This window comes from Crocodylus siamensis, chromosome 5 (assembly GCF_052110815.1).
Source record: "Crocodylus siamensis isolate JL-2025a chromosome 5, ASM5211081v1, whole genome shotgun sequence".
Lineage (NCBI taxonomy): Eukaryota > Metazoa > Chordata > Crocodylia > Crocodylidae > Crocodylus > Crocodylus siamensis.
This window is the reverse complement of record NC_143399.1, coordinates 79,821,971-79,839,721: the sequence shown is the minus strand read 5'-3', so window position 1 is coordinate 79,839,721 and position 17,751 is coordinate 79,821,971. Positions and strand designations below refer to the sequence as shown.

Sequence of the window (17,751 nt, the reverse complement as noted above, 5' to 3'; positions counted from 1 at the left end):
ATAACATTTTATGTAAGAATTAATATAGGTCAGATTTGTAGGGTATAAAAACTAAGGGTCACATCCTAAACACTGAAATGCAGTCCTATTCTATACTGCTTTAGCTGCTGAAAAACAATTACTTCTGTAACATGCCTTCATTGCTTAATCCTAGCCTTGTGACTAAATCAGAAGAAGTGGTGAAGGGAACCTACCCACAATTTCTCTTAATTGCTTTTCAGAAACTTGAGTACAGAGGAAAAGGATTCCATTAAGTACTACTCAAAAGTATGGACAAATGTGATTTTAGCTACTTTAAAAGGAGAGGGGAGCTGTCACTTGGAAGTGCAGCATCTGTTACAATTTAACTGTTACCTCTGCACAATCTTATATGCTACAAACAGACATCATATCTATCATGGGACAAACCATTTTATCCTGTGACAAAGTGTAATCATTCTGATGTCCATGTCCATTTTCCTGGGTTAAATCCTAAAAAGGTTCATGGCGTAAGAAGTACTAGCAGTTTATCCCAAGACATTGCAAAGTACATCTGTATGGTTATCCTGGGATTGTATCATTGAATCAATGACAGAAAAACAGTAGTGTATTTGGCTGCTCACTATATCCTGACTAAAAAGGTAATATATATGTATGTCAATCCTGGAATATTTCTGTTTCTGGATAAACACAGGCACAACTTGTCCAAGGACAAATGCACCATCTTTTCCTAGCCATAGTGATATGAGTTAATCACTATAATTTTAAACCTAAACGAAACGGGGTTAAAGTTGTAAAGGGTTTGCTATAGTTATATTTCTATCAAAGCGTGCAGGTATAAAGTAACATTGCAACAGATTATATTGGTATCATTTGAAATCAGTGCAGTTTATAACCATAGATTATCTAAACCATAGATAATCTGTATGCCTGTAACCATAGATACCTAAAATGTACACCTGGTCATTAAGGTTGTGCTTAATAAAATCAGCTGCATATTGCCATCAACAGCTAAAGGCCAAAGCATTGTACTGGAGGCATTTTCCACTGCTTTATTAGAGCCATGCTTAATAGAATCAACATCAGCATCTGAAACTGCACTCTTTGTGTACAAATTTATTTTCTGCCAATTATTGGAATTGAGTCCACATGCATTCATGTGTGCTACACTGCTTGGTTGCTGTGCAGTGGCTGGTGACTACCAAGCACGTGGGATCATGGCATCTGCATGGGCTTTTCACTTTGATGTTTATTAGAATCGCTGTTTTTTTAGACTCAAACGTGCTCTACCCAGTATGAGTTTTGTAAGTTGTGTATGGCATAATGGGTAGAACAGGACGTTGGTTTTTAACCTGGATGATAGTATAGCCAAAACTATTCAGGAAACGTTGTGATTTTTTTTTTAAATGTTTGCCTCCCTAAATTCATGGTTGGCTGTAATATTAACCAATGTTTGTTTTTATTAAGTTTTCCAAAACCTTTAACATTTGTACAGTCAAAAATTGAATTAAATTTGATGTATATGTTCACTTCAAGGTACAATAAATTTTCTACATGCTGACTGTGACAAATTCAGACACCCACTTCTACATATTCAAAAGACTCCAGCAGACTGTCCTGTTGTTGCTATTGACAGTTTTAGGCACATGTACGTCTTTCCAGACTTCAATGACTTGTCGTGAGTATATATTTTCTTCCTTTTGCATATTATGCCTCGTTGGGAAAAACAAAAATAAATTGTTTAAATACTGGCAGTAACATGACAAGGAATGAGGGAATTATTTGAGATAGGTGTGCAAAGGAGTGAGCTGAATTTGAGATGAGTATGATACAAGGTTAGAACTTTTAGTTGGACTGTCTGTCCACAGAACTACATCATGGTGGTTCTAGCACATTACTTTTGGCTCTGGTTAAACTATTTCCAGGTCAGGAGACCATAAACTGAGGCTATGCCATAAACAGGGATCCGGGTTTTCTGTTCGCTATGGAAAAATGTGTGTATTATCCTTTAAAAGAGAAAATCATGGATTTTCCCCTTTAAAGGAGAAAAACACAGGAAACTGCCAATTTCCCCTGGCAAGCTGGCAGTCTTCCAGCCTGCAAGGGACTGCCTAGGGCTATGGGGGAGCAGGGAAGGATGATTGGAGGCAGGGGCGCATACACGTTCCCAGCATACAGCCAGGCAGGTTGGTGGGAGCAGCCCTGGCAGCTGGATACAGGTAAGTCAATAGGGTGGGGGGTTGGAGGATCAGGACTTGGGGACTTTGGGGTATTGTATCCCTCTCACCCATCTCTTCCCCCTCCCACCCCAGAATCTATTCCTACTCTTTAACTGGGGAAGAGAAAGCTGGGACTGGCCTTTTCCCCAATATAAAGGACACGCCTTTTTTGCAAGGGTGCCATACCTGCCTCTCTGAGACATTCCAGGTGCCTGTAGGGAATCCCATGTTTCCAGGAAATGCTTCATATGCAGATCTTTTCATGTAATGTGAGATCAGGGAGCGTATCTGTCTCTTGTGCAGATGCGTGGGATCTGCTTCCAATCCTGATGCAACTTGGTACCCTGTCCCCTGTAACACTGTTTCATCAGTGAGACCATTTATGGCCTTGGCTCCTGTAGGACCTTTGGGACTACAGTTCTCAGCACTGTTTCAGAGAGAGATCTCCATTGCAGGGCTCTGAAAGGGGACTTGCATCCTCACCTCCCACTGAGTTCTAAGACTTCATACCCTCTGAGGAAACTGCTGAAAACTGCAGAGATTCAAGCACGTGCTCCAGGGATGGGGGGGGTGGCACTTTGATTAGAGCAGCTCTGGGAGCCGCTCTAATTAAAGCACCACCATGTCTCGTGTATCAGCATCCCTGTGCTTAAAAATGGTGGTGGGTGCACTTGAACTAAAGCTCATTCGATGAGCTGTCGTTCAAGTGATTCAACTGCCATTTTCAAGCTCAGGGACACTAATACATGAGATATAGGATGCTGCTGGAGCACGGTAATTGCCACAATCCAGCAGACACGATTAATTGAGTCTGTTCCAATGCATTGGAATTCCAGTGCGTTGGAGCAGCCTCCATGCTCATGTATAGGTTCCCATTGATCCCAAGCATTCCAGCTTCGTGGTTCCAGCATTAGGCTCAGCTTTCGATTAACCTCTTCTGAGCCTGTCTGGTTCCAGCTCTGAGTACTGTTAAGGATCTGGCTCAGCAGTCCAAGGACTGCAGAGTGCCCTCACAGGCAGGATCTGATATCAGGGTGTACGGGGGGTGCTGTTGCATCCACCTTTGATTCTTGCTCCACCCAAAGCTTAAACCAACTGCCTGGCAGTGGCATTTCTAGTCAGACAGCACTGAGCAGGTCAGGTGGCATCCTGGCTCACTATAATTTACCTGAATGCTGCAAATCTTTCTTTACTCCACAGGTGTTAACAACCCTTTTTCCTTTTGAATTGTATTGATGTTCCACTATTTAAACTACACTTTCTTCTGCAAATTTGCTGTTTGTTAGGCATTCTTGGTAATGTTTCTCTTCTGTTTCACAACTCTACCGTCTATTTTCTAGCTCTAGGTAAAAATCTTAATTTTGGATTGGTAACATTGACTCAGGTGTAAAAAGGACTGACACTGACGTATTGAAGGGACTGTTGAGACACTTAAGAAAGCTAGACTTCGTTTTGTTAGTCTGAACAAGAGATGTGTATTACACCATAATGACTACAGGACTAGTATTTTTGCTTAGCTTGTGTTTTGCAAACTTTATATATAACCTAATAAATTAGTGCACATTTTAATAAATTTATTTTTATTTTTTTTGGCTTGATCTTAAACTAAATAATATAGCCCTTGGCCTTTAGCATATTAGTAAAGCTTCTAATTTTTTTAACTGAAGAAAATTGTGTTATGTGTGATGGTGTCGCACCATCGGCACCCCCTTTTTTAAAATCCAAGATTTGTCCACATGCATAGGCCTCTGGGTTACAGGACAGAGTCTGCAGGATTTGTACCCAACTTCCCCTTGGGGGTCTTCAGTCCTCCCCTGTTATTTGGAATGATTCTGGCTATCTGGCCACCTTCTCAACTTTGATCTCACAGATTCTTCCTGGTTGATTACCAGTGTCTTCCCTATACTGAAACGCTTTTTCCCTATTCAGGTTTGAGATTGGGTGACTTGTAACGAACCAGTCCATTGACATGCTGCAATACTCTGGCTCTACCGAGTAGCCTTGCTTTTTATCAAGGCTTTAGAACTGGCTGAGTTGTTTTAAATTTCTGCTTCTCCAACTGAGCGATGAGCGAGTACCCATGTGATACTTTCCTCTCCTTGGTGGTGGATGTGCTAAAGATAAGCTTCACTCCTTAAAAAGAGAAATCCTTAGTAGGTTGACCTCTTTGGTTAAGTATCATACTCACTGACTAGCCTTCCAGTCTAAATAGCTAACTGTCAAACCCTCGCAGTGCCTTTTGATGTGCTAGTTAATCTGTCTGGGTGCTGACTGATGCACACTGGTGTAGCATTTAACAAGCGTGCAGTTTAGTCTTCAAACTTTATTATAGACCCATTTCACAGGTAAAAATAAGGGTAAACTGCAGTCCCCTGCCATCTCAGTTGCATTTAATCACTGAAACTTTTGGATTGCACATGCAAGGTTTCTGTGACTTCATAGATCCAAACCAAAAATCCTTTGAGAGCTGGCTCACTACAACATTTGCAATAATTCATGAGACACTGGCAGAAACTCTCTAAATGAGGGGTTTTGTTTCAAACCTTTCTTTGATGGTGTTGAAAGGGATGTGAACTCCAAGCAGTTTTTTTTTTTTTTTTAAGCTTTGTAAATTGTATATTGGTTTCAGTGGATCTATGACGATTTAAACCAGCTAAAGGTCTGCTCTCACATTCTTAATGTTCAGAAAAACTGAGACGTAAAGAGAATATGATAAAATTTCAGTTATTAAATGTCCAGAAATTCAGTTTTTGTTGAAATTTGCATTCAATTGAGCAAGGTGCAAAAGCAAATAAAAATAGTGGAGTCATCTCACTTGATAATGTCCTGAGCCGTCACAATTATAAAAGTGATCATGTTCCCAAATATGGCGATTCACTAGTCTGTGGTATGATTTACAGAAGTAACTGGGCAATTAACTTATATTTGCCACAGTTGTTTATGTATAGCATGTATATATATTCATTTAAAGAATGCAGTTTAGATAAGAAGTCACTTAAGAACATGATCAATTAGATAAGAAGTCACATTAATACGGTTAAACACTTGCCTGTGTCCAATGGTAAGCTGTCCAGATTTAAAATTTACCATCCAATTGTGACAGAATTCAGGATTGTTTACACAGTGGATTGTATAAATTGAATTGTTCCAGTCAAATTTCTGAAGCTCTTGTACCCAATAGCTTTTTGCTCAACAGCTCTAATAGGCAGTTTTCCAGATAAGTGATTTTTTTCTAGTTTGGCAGAAGATATTCTGTGCTAGCCAACGTTGCCCATAAAATAATGCACTTTTTTTCACAGTAGGGCCTGCCCTTCTGTGCATTTGTGCATCACTTAATAAAGTGGATTCCTGAACTTTGCTGTGGTATCTAGAGAACTAGTGTGATGCTAAAAGTGCACAATAGTAATAACAAATGAGGGTATCTAGATCTTTATATAGCACTCTTTATATAGCACATTTCATCCATCTTTAAGCGCTCAAAGTGTATCCACTACAAGTCTCACTATTCATAAATTAAAAAATTACATCCTATACTTGAAGAGGCTTGTATCTTCAAACACCATCACTGCCCCCTCCAGTCTTATCAGACCCATCATCAAAAACAAACCCTCTTCTCCAGGCAAAACAAACTAAACAACAAAAGCAAAACTTGACAGCACATCTCTAATATTATCATGGTCAATACATCTCATAGTAAAACCATCAGAGTCCATGAATCCTGCACACACCTAACAAAACTGTGAAACATCTCATCTGATGCACCCAGGGGCTTCACAGAAACTATGCTGGTGAAAATAAACTGCCTCTGTGCTCCAGAATGAACTCTCACAGAAAAATGATGAAGAACAGTCTGTCAGTGGTGGCAAAATACTTTTCACAAAATAGCCACTACTACCTCTTTGACCTCACAATCCTTGTGCTTAAGGGAAATCTGCTCAATGCCATCAAAAGATGGGCCAGGGAACAAAAATTTATAACTTTATTGCACATCAAAAACACAGAATAGTTTTATAGCTCATTACAATTCACATACTTTTCTGCTAACACCTCTGTTCTCCACAGATTAATGGTCCTTTTTTGTTCAATGGTCTTATTCTCTTACATAAGATATATCTATTTCAGCTGCTCTTTACTTGGTGTGAACTACTTCTGCTAACTTCCCTTCTTAAATGATCACTTTCACTTATGTAATGGGGTTCAACACAGTACTTAGCATTTAGCTTAGGCTGTATCTGCTTCCTTCTTAGATCTGAGGAGGAGCACCTTGTACTCAAGAGCTTGTACAACACCTCTCCCAATTGAGTAGCTGATCCAGGATGCTGCCAAGCAAATCTTGCTTCTTCCATGTTCCCTAAACTGACATAGCTACAACAGTACTACTACCCTACTGTGCTCACAAATTGTTTTTTTTTAGTATATTTGAGGCTCAGATTTGTAGTTTTAAAATCTAATCTTCACCTCTTATGAGACCATGTGTTCACTCTAAGCAATTTAAGCACATTTGACTTTTCATAGATAGAACTGGCTGATGTAGTTTAACACTTTGCTGTGGGTGACAGTAGATGATCTCAGATTAAATTTAAATTGCTAACCCCCAGACTTCATCTCTGGTGTATATGCAATTACTCTGACACTGGAGAACCTTTCAAAGACATTTTGTCAATACTGCTACCTGATGGTGATTTGTATTTGTAAACTGTGCATTTGGAACCTGCTGTTCTCTGCTGCATTGTAGTTAGTGGGGAGCTGCAGTGAGTATACAATGAAGTTATTGGTTAGTACAACTCTGTGGGAGTTATTGAAGGAAAGAAATACTTGCTGTGCCCTCAGGAGAGAGTTGAGAAGAAAAAGAAACTAGTAGGATAGTTTAGCACAAACCTAATGTCCATTTGGTTTTCTACCATATATTAACCACTTGAAGTGAATATACTGTGGTGGACAAGAGACATGTAGGCCACTCAAAGCAATATACTTTTCTGATCGAAATTACTGAATTTTTTTCATATGTTTGAGATTTTTGTTTTCATTTCAGTATTCCAGGTAAACTGAAACAGTTTGTACTAGATTTGCACTCTGGAAAATTGCACCGAGAATTTCATCATGGCCCTGATCCAACTGATGTAGCACCTGGTCAGGTAGGTTGACAGCAGTTTATGGATTTATATCTGGTCACTTGATCAAAACTTTTTTTCAGCTTGAACGTAAGTTTGTTTGGTGGTGTTGGTACTTATAGTTTAGAGTCGTCTTTAAGATAGCTCTCAACTGGTTTTAGGTGTTAGCCCTCAGAATGCTCTTGTGACATATGGAAATATTAATGAACGGAATGATTAGGTAATTTACTTGCATTTGAAAGAAAGTACTGTATGTGGCAGTGCTACAAGGGAACTGGATGTGTAGGTCTGTGCTCTAGCCCCAAGATCTTCCTTTCCCTTTCTATTGTATCTGTTGAATTTCTGTTATATATGAGAAGTGGTATCTAAAGGCTCTGTTCTGAAGTTCACCAGAGCAGAGCCTGGCACATCTCAGAGGCTGCTACAGTGCCTTCCACTGTAAAATGCTGGGACCCCAAGAAAGCTAACAACTGTGCCAGAGTAGGTTCAAGGCTGGTCTGATTTGTCCCACCAGGAAACGGTTCTGGGTGGGTTATGCAGCTAGAATGCTGCGCCGCACCAGATGAAATATTAGCTGCTATTTATGGTAGCTTAAATTCCATTTATAATAATCTGAAATAAAGTGACATTATACCACTTGGGTCACAGATGTTCATCTGAAGCACTTGACTGGCTTTCTGCAGGCTTTTGCTTTTCAGTCCTTCCAGGTCTGCTGTGGATCAGATTTACAGGCTGTGGTGGACTGAGAATCTTTCACCAATATAAGACAAGATATGAGCATCTTTCAGATCTTTTATGTAGATTGATGCAGTGTATACTGCAGCTCAGGGTTTTCAGTGATGGATATCACACAACAGCTTTTACACATGCTGTGAAATGGCTTGGTTGCTGCTGGTCTTATTTCCTAAAAAGGGTGATGAGCAACGTGAAAAAAAGCAGTAACTTTTTCAGTAGAAAGGTTTAAGGGAAAATGTCATGGCTGTGAGGAAAGGGACCAAGTCCTCAGTAGGTCTAAAACATTTTGGCAGCAGTACAAGGATAAATTGTAGGTAAAAAAGCATCCCTCCCTTGGGAAATGATTAGGGAGTCATTGTTTAGGAATGCTGTGCCGAACACCCAAGATCAGGAGGTTTCAAGGAGATCACCTAGCCAGCAGTGAAAAAGAAGCTTGGAGTTGCAGGCACTAAATAAAATTGTTTCAGCTAAATATTACTGATTGACACCGTTGGAACTTTGTAAGAGACATAATACGACCTTGAGTTAGGATTGATACTAAATGGTGTGGCCCTAGTAGAGCTATTCTTTAAAAACATAAAAAAAGCTAAAAAATTAAACAAAGCAAACAAAAACCGAGACAGTCCTTGAAACAGTGTCCCAGTGTATACCATGAGTTTTGCATACAGGTTTCCCTCACTTTATGTGGGTTCTGTATGTGCACATTCACTCTTATGCAAAGACCCTTTTTATACCAAAAATTCATTATATGCAAGATAAATTCACTCTTTATGCGACCAGTGTAGAAGCCCACAGTCAACTGCTTTGTGCAGTGCATTACAGGAGTGACATGCATCAAAATATAGTCTCCTGTGTGGATCTGCGCTCCTCGCTTATTGTCTAAGAAGCATGTTTCTGAAGTTCCCATCCCCATTATGATAGTGCCCTGTGTGTACTGTCTGCTGTCGGTGAGTACCAAAATTGTCTTGCAGAAGTGGGTCTGGGGGTCAGTACAGTCGAGGTCTTGGAATGTATCCCTATTTGTTACATTGTAAAGTGGGTTCCCTTTATGCGAATTCAAGTTATGCACCATTTTCCAGGAATGCATGTACAGCATAAAGCGAGAGAAACCTGTATGTGAATGGCACATTGTGTATACCGTATTTACTCAAATACAGTGTATTTACTCGAGCTCTGAGGTCATGGTGATCCCACAGCTCAGTATTGCTCAGTGTGTGCATATATTTCAGATACCACCCCCACTCCCTTCCCCCCCCACAGAGGTGCGTGTGCTAATTAGCCCGTTGTGACAAGAAAACCCAGTTCCAGTTATGAGTCCTGGGAATCCTCCAAAAATGTATATGCAGATTTGGTGCAGGGCAGCTCTTCCACTTGAGGGGCAGAGCCACACTAATCGCTGGCTCAGAGAGGGGGTGAGAGGGATTCTGGGTGAACTGTTTGGGGCCCCATTTGGTGAAGTCTTTCTGACATTTAAAGCTGGTGAAGAAACAGGAATCATTGGGAATGGGAAAGAAAGGTGCAACTCAGGTGTGGGAGTGAAAAGAAGTCAAAATATATGCCTTGTAGGGGCTCACCATGACATGAAAAAGAATTGGGGCTGAGGCAGACTGCATGCACTGGGCATTGCCATTTATTTAGACAGGCTGTGCTAACCTGTTCTTCTGATAAATTTTAATGAGAATGTTTGATTGTTGTAGCCCCTGTGTTTTCTAGCTGTGCTCAGTGTTAGGCTGCGTTTAATAAACTTTGTATTTGATTTTCGTTACTGAGCACGTTCTCCTCTTGTATTAGGGTTAATACAGTATAGCATACACCACTAGAGATTCAATAGCACTTCCCAAAAGTGTTTGGGTTGGCTTACAAGTATGTTTTTGTCTCCTAAATTCTTGCAGTTTCAGGTTAGAAGCAAAGGGTGTATAGAAAACTTCAAGCCAGACAAGGAAGAAACACCTTTTTCATTAATTTGTTTTTTTCAGTACAGTTCCCCCTGTTGGCTCTGTGCTTGGTCCAATCGAGCGATGGAAACCAACCCCACAATTCTTGTCTGAGCAGCACTCAATCTGGGCAGCCACTTTGCTAGTCCTTGTCTCATGCGTAGGTCTTCACTGAGGATGGCATGAACTAGCTGTTGATGTTCAATGAGTTCTGTGCCTTGATAGTGATCTTCTGGGACTGTCCCAATTGAGTAGTCATGGCCTCTTATGGTTCCCTGACTGAATTATTCTGAATACTGATATTCCTTTTACTTATACTGAGCTGCCTATTTTATTTTGTTTTAAACTGTGGCATATGAAGTGGCATCATTTTCTACTGTTGCCATCATGGCCTTATAAATTTATTCTACAGCAAGGTCGGTCTTATGGAGGCGCTTGTTTACTGCTCTGATTTCTAATCTCCACTTTCATATTTTTTGGTGACTGACACTCTGACGTGTTCTCATGCAAATTCTAGAGGAAGAAAAGTGCTGCTAGCAAACATCAGAACAGTGGTAGCTTGTTCTGGGAAATCTGCTTAAATAGATCAGTTTAGATACCTTCTGAGCACCCCTTACACAGGCGGTATTTGCTCATCTGAAACTTGTCTACCATTGTCTTGTGGTTTTGCTCAATTGTGGGGGGGGGGGCAGGGGGCTAATAAGTTTTATTTGATGGCTATTACAAACATCAAAGCAAGATGCAATAAGTAGTAAATGAAACCTGTTGGTTTTTCCATTTCCAATCCCATATCTTAGTTTTTTGCTATTAGTATGTTGATTAAAGTGGAAGCATATGTACTTGAAAAGTCAGACATTGAAAAGAATATTTACCTGACTCCAAGACAACTTTGAATTTAAGATGACCGCCCCCCCCACAATAACTAGACTCTCTACATGGGAAATTATACATTTATTGTCATTTTTCATGCATAGAATCTAATTTTTGGGGAGGGTCATCTTAAATTCATCCCCCCCACCACCGCTGTGGCAGGGAAAGCAGCAGGGGGCCAGACTCCCACCTTTTGCATCCCCTGCTTCCTCCCCTGGCTTGCCAGAGGTGAGCTGCCAAGCTCCGGGCCAGTACACAAGTGTTAATTGGGAGGGGGGCAGATTCTTGTTTTGGACACAAGTGAATACAGTAGAAAATAGTCTGGTGGTAAAATTATTGCACTCTTCTAGAAGCTGCACTGAAAATGAATTCAAACCATGGTCTTGTGTGTCATCTATTATCTGCATATTTGGACATAAACCAGCTGTATGGGGTTGGTTTTACAGTATTTACTTGTATACAAGGAATTACCCATAATACCCAACTTCCCAGACAGGACGAGAAAAATTTTAGCCAACTTCAGCTAGCTTCCCACAAAGCGCTTCATTACAGATAAACTCCCTGGCAGTGTTGTATACTGGGTGATTATCTGTCACTGCAATGCACCAGATGCTGCTGTATATGCATATACATATAATTTTGTATGAGCCACTCTGCTTTCACAGACTCTTCATTAGTTATATATTTGTAAATATTAATGAAGTATATTAATAAGCATATATGCATATATATTCTAAGATAATAAAGGGCTTAGTCCGTCTGTCTGTCTGTCCATACCACTCTTGGACCACTCTGGTTACTGAAACAACCAATCAGAGTGCTCCAAAAGCATTATGGATAGGAGGCAGGCAGCGTGCCACCATGACAGTGGGACAGAGCGGGGAGGCAAGGCCAGCAGCCCTGCTCCTTGGAAGTGGTGGTGGCACGGGATGCTGATGGAGGGGATGGTGAGGCAAGCTTCGCCCCCTCCCCCCCTGCTCTTGGGAGGCAGTGGTGGTGTGCGGAGGGGGGTAGGGTTAGCAAGTTCCCCCCCCCCATCATTCTTGATGGGCAATTCACTAGTATAGAAATATACAGATGTAGATATATCTATACCTATATCAATATATTGATATAGATGCAGAAAGTATATTTGTATAGATTATCACCACTGAATTTTCTTAGTTTTTCTCCCTTCTAATTAACAGGTAAGGTTACTTAAGTTCGTTTCCTGCCAAGGAAATGACCAAACACTAACGAAGTCACCAGTAACAACTTACATTCCATCTCAAAAATGAAGATCTTTCTCACCACAGGAAGCTGCTTTTTCTTCCAATATGCAGATGCCCCAGTGCATATATGCCCAGTAGCCCTGTGGATCATGCTAAACACAAAGCTGCAACTCACCTCTGCTGACTTCAGATAAATAGCATACACGTGTATGTAGTAATAGATCAGTCATTTGTACATAAGGCCCAAGGTTGGAATTTAGGTTATGTGTTTGAGGTGGCTGTGTTCATTGGGGTGGCTGTATCTTGACATGAAATGAAAAGGAGCTATCTCTACAGAGAGAGGAGTCTATGTTAGCTTTGTGGTTAAGGCACATAGGTTGATGTTGCTCAGGATGTTAATTGTAGTTATTAGAAATTATTAAGTATAATGACACTTACACTTTTCTAATTTACAGCAACAAAGGTGTTAGTGTTGGTGCTTAGTAATCCAACCCACAACTCAAAAAATTAATGCTTTGCCAGTAGTCCTCAGCCTTCAGTGGCTCATAGGCGTACTGAGCTAGTAACACTGCAAGTTGACACCTTTCTTTGCTCCTGTCAACCTGTTTCAACCTTGTAATTTCTTGAGGCTGCAAGTGCTATCAGGTGGTCTTTTAGGTAGAATATTGCTTGCAAGCCATGAGCTGGATACTGCTCCTCCACAGGGATGGTCATCTGGGGATGAGCTTGGCTGGACCATAATGCTCTTTGCTCCTTGTTAGCTCCCACCTGTCTGCCATAGCCCCAGTGCTTGGTGCTGTGGTCTTACTCTCTTCTCCATTCTTCCTCTAAGAATATATCAAGTACAGTAGACAGATGTGTATGGGTCTTTACATGACATGCCACTTCAGTGTGTGTGTGTGTGTGTGTGTGTGTGTGTGTGTGTGCGCGCGGGCGCGTGATGGAGTTATCTGGCTTCAGATGTGGTGTAAACTTCTGTTTGTCTCTACAGAAAGGTTGTTTTTCAGTGTAGAAGTTCACAAGGTTAGGGTTGTGTGCCTCTGTAAAACTTACCACAGTCTTTTTCAAGTGATTAGTTTTTAAATACTGCCTACCAGCATAGCAATTAGTAGGTAATCTCAAGTGGACCTGGTACAACAGTGAAATAAAAATATTTCAGAAGGAACAGTCCTGTTTCTGCTGCTGTTTCTCATAACTGAACATAGGTGCAGTGACAGGTGGCCAACACACTTTCATATGGGCAACTATGATTTTATGAAGCTGTGGATTTGAAAAATTGTATGCACAAAGATAGATAGTCTTCATCGCTAGCTGCATTTGTGACGCAATTATCAGAACCATCTTTCCAACCCAATCTCCTGTCCCTCTTAAACATTAAACAATACCTAGGAAATTAAATATGTGCACATGTACTCTTTCTTGTGACAGCAATCTTAGCTATGTGCAACACCCTAGCCAAAAAACTGGGTACTACTGGGTACATAGCATGTATTCCACACTTGGGCACACATGGTCCATATTCCACATTCTTCCTTCTTTCCCTTTCAGAATGCCAGTCTTCAGTCATCTCCTTCCATACATTAAACATCCGTAACTAAGTTCAGATAACTAAGTGTTTATATCTCATCTACTGTTAATAACTGCTCTTTGGAGTAAGGCTTCGGGTATCATCTTTCCAATTTTACATGAGAGTGTATGTGCATAGTATGTGGTGCAGGTGGGGACAAAACATACATCCCCATCTCTCAGCTCTTATCCAAGAAGCAATATAGCTAAGTGGATGATGCTGCATATATGAGTTCTCTATAAAATAATCCTTTCCTGCCTGTTACATATTGTGAGAGAAAACTAATTAGATCACCACTATGACCACCTTCTTCCACATAGGAAAATAACCATGCAGTTAACTGATGCACAGGTCCCGCACAAGTGCATGTTGATATTTGAGATCAAAGTTAACATTTTTTATTTACTGTCATAATAAATCTTATGTACTGAACAGGCAGAGGCATGGGTGGGACATGTTTATAAGGCTATAAATGTGTTATCCATTGTGACGTTTGGTAGTTGTTAAAAGGATATATATTAGAGCATATATATGGGGATGGATGCTGTCCTAATGAGCAACATCAGGGAAGAGATGTTTTATTCCCAAAATATTTATTCCTAAAATTTTGTAAATTGCCAAGCTAAGCAGACTAATTGTTCCTGTTGTTTTCTTGATGTAGGCAGTAGCTAATTATGAGTGAAGCCAAAGACTAACTTTACTTTTTGTTCTGTTTCAGCCAAATCAAGATGTAGCAAGCAGTCCACCAGAGAGTTCTTTCCAGAAGTTAGCACCCAGTGAACATAGGTACACATTATTGAGGGAAAAAGATGAACTTTAAAAACTTGAACTAATCTTGCAAGCCTTTTCAAGCAGCAGCATTGACTTGTGTGGTGGAAATAGTAAACCTATATTTTCATAATTCTATGTGTATTTTTATTTTGGATAAACTGAAAAATAATTTTTTTGCTCCCTGGGCTTGTAAATACATTTGTTTGGTGGGTCATTCTGTACAGCATCTTTCAAATGGCTTGTTCCTAATGCTATAATAAAATATCAGAGACCCATCTAGACTTTTGATCTAACTCCGTTCTGTAAAACTTTTCTAATTCAAATGAAAGTATCATTGCCAGAGACATGCTGTTAACTTGCACTCTCTAAGTAGGACTTCTGATTTTTTTTTTTCTGTGTAATCTGGTAGTATGTGCTTTTATTTCTTCCTCTTCATGTGAACAGCTATCCTGGTACTCTGTTTCATTGTCACATTTTTCTCATAATTAAGAGGTCGTATTCTGGATACTTGGGAAGGGAATAAATTAAAGTTTTACAGAATGTTGTGGTGTGCTTTCCTGTTAACAGGTGTTCAGATATCTCCATTTTTTTCCACTTTGATATTTTTATGGTGTCGATATTACATTCCTCTGATCTTGAGTCCTTAATGTATTTTACCTACAAAGTAGTGTTAAAAAATACTATGGTTGCAATGCCTGACTCAGTAGCAGTATGATAAAATTAGGCTGGCTTATGCACCCTTAATTTAGCCTCCCTGTGCCTGCCTATATGTGGAGACTATGTAATTAAAGACCACATCAAATCTTTTTTCACCTGCATATGACCCCTTCTGCATTCATTGTGTGGCATGATGCTCACTTAGGGACTATCCAGCATTTGTTGTTTAATCATTTGTTTTTTTCACCATGTGCCTTTGTCTTATGCAGCATGCTATTCAAACTGCTCTGAACACAGTAGTAATTTCTTCATGACCTTTTTTCTACTACTTAACACTGTATGAGGAATGCTTCACAAAGATTAATTTTTTAAGACAGTCCATAATATGGAAAAAGAGGGGAGACAGGTTATGTCCATTTTACAGATGAGGTACCGACATATAAATTAAAACAGAAAAACCATCTATGAATTTTAGGTGTCCATTTGGAAGTCACGTGAACCTAATTTTTGTTATCTACCACTGTGGAAGCCTGGCCCATGACCTGGGCCTCTGTTTTATCAAAATGCCCATTTCCAGTTTGTGTTCAAAACATGGCTTCCCTTGATTTCATGCTTCAGCAGTGCTCATGCTTCAGCTTAGCAGAATACAGGGCTTCTGGTCAAAGAAACCAAGGCATTTGCAAATCCTGACTACCCCTTTAAAAAAAGAAAAAAGGAAAAAAAACCTTTTAGGGACTTGTCCAGTGTTATATAGAAATGTTTTGGCAGAGACCGGGGGATAAAATCGTGTTCTTCAGGACAGCATTCAACTGTCTTAATTGTAAGACTGTCATTTTTTTCCTCATTCCCATACATTGCTGTTGCAAATAAAACAGGGACCCTACAGGTAACAGCCTCCTTCATACTGCATTATGATACCTTGAGCTGAACATAGGAAGAACAATCGTACGTAATCAAAAAAAGGATTCCATTTTGGTGATGGGATAGTGATAGTGGATAGTTCCATGCCAGCCTATGTTATACCTAAAAACCCAAGGGTCACATTCAGACATGCATGGACATTTGTTTCGCCAGGGAAACTAGCAGCGATGCACCTTGTGCCGCTGTTATCCCCAGGGAACGCCTATACCATGGGTGCTCTGGCATGCGACAGGCTACTGGGGGGCAGAGGGTGGGCAGCATTGGGCTGGCCGCAGCAGCTGTACCTGGGATTCTGGGGGTCTCCTGGGGCTGCAGCAGTGGATATCTGGGGGCCAGCCCCCCCCCACTCCCTTACAATGTGGAGAACTGAACATGTGGTATGTGGTGCTGCGGTGCCCCCACCATTCACCCCAGCGCACCAACATCTTGCAAGGTGAACTTGTGGGTGTTTTTTACATTCTGCCGGAAAACATTGCTGACCCTTATGCTATAGAGTAGCTATCACTGTAAGAAATCTCTCAGGTTTTGATTTCATTATTTCATGATGCAAAGGGAGTTTATACTACTTATTGAAATATGTCTAGAAATTGCCTGACATATTATGTGTTTTGTCAGAAACAAACAAGGATGAAACTTGCCCGTGGAGGTCAGTCAGGGAGAGGGAGAAACAATGTACATGAAACAAGCACCCACCTTCCTTTTAGACACCATACTAAAATAAATCTGTAGTAGGGACTTCAACAGGAAGAAAGTGGTTGAGCATCAGTAACATATAGAGACCAGCGTGCGTTCAGGTATAGAGGTGATAGCAGGCCCCCGGCAAGTGTGTGCACATATCTCAATTTCGGACTTTATTCATAAGATTAATGCTGGCTCCGAAGTTTAAAGCTTGTCAGAAAACGGCAAACATCTGTTTAGATCAGACTTTGTTCAGGAGGTCCGCCTCTGTCCAGAATGGAATTATGGGGAAGGAGACAGAAATACAAACAGCCAAATTGGCAAATATAGCTGTGCATGTAAGACAATTGGAGCATGGGAAACTCAGGTTCTGGTGCCTCTTTAAGGAGATTCAAAGCTAGCAGGCATTTGAACCTTTGTTTTCTATGTAGAACTGAGTGCCCTAATTACTGGCTATTCTCACTGTTTTCTTCTGCCTACATTGGCGTGCAAGTCCCCTGTGTTTCAGTGGTAGAATCCTCATCTGTCACACAGGGGACCTGGGTTCAATTCCCAGATGCTTATACAAATACAGCCATGGAGGCACCAAGCGCCTGGACTCAATCTAGCCTTTTGATTCTGTTTCAGTGGCCCAAAGGGGGGCGTTGAAGGTTTGGGCAGCCTCTGCTCCTCCAAAACTACTGCCTAGGCATATGCATCAAAGATCTGGGTGACTTGTCATGCATTTACCATGATCTGGAAGGATCAACAGTTGCTGAACATTGGTGTGTGTAAAGAAAAGGAAAAAAAAGAATGGTGGGGAGGATTACTTTAAATGAAACAAAAACAAATCCCATAACCTCATTTTATATCAGAACTTGAAATTAATATTCTATCTATCCATTTGAATGTTAATTTCTCTTGCAGTCTTGCCACTTCCACTAGTGGAATATTGATAGCATATATGATTGCTAGTTCAATAAAATATTATTTTAAATGTTAGTTTTATTCAATTATTTAATCATCCATGCAGTGTTAATTTACATAAAAGTAGTGATCATTTAGATATTGGGATGAAAACAGAAAACAACACATTTTAAATGGAAAATACAAACCATA

At 40.4% G+C, this 17,751-nt stretch overlaps 1 protein-coding gene across 2 annotated transcripts in view; it reads left to right on the top strand.

The window, feature by feature from the left end:
• The window catches only part of ERP44 (endoplasmic reticulum protein 44), a 109,647-nt gene extending 94,710 nt beyond the window's left edge, over positions 1-14,937 (top strand). For both annotated transcript variants that reach the window (XM_090049452.1, XM_090049453.1), the window contains 3 exons: positions 1,516-1,657; positions 7,231-7,333; positions 14,345-14,937. In XM_090049452.1, the coding sequence (XP_089905578.1) occupies positions 1,516-1,657; positions 7,231-7,333; positions 14,345-14,446 (347 nt within the window). In that variant the 3' untranslated portion in view covers positions 14,447-14,937. The remainder of the gene's footprint in view (positions 1-1,515; positions 1,658-7,230; positions 7,334-14,344) is intronic.
• Positions 14,938-17,751: the final 2,814 nt, after the last annotated feature.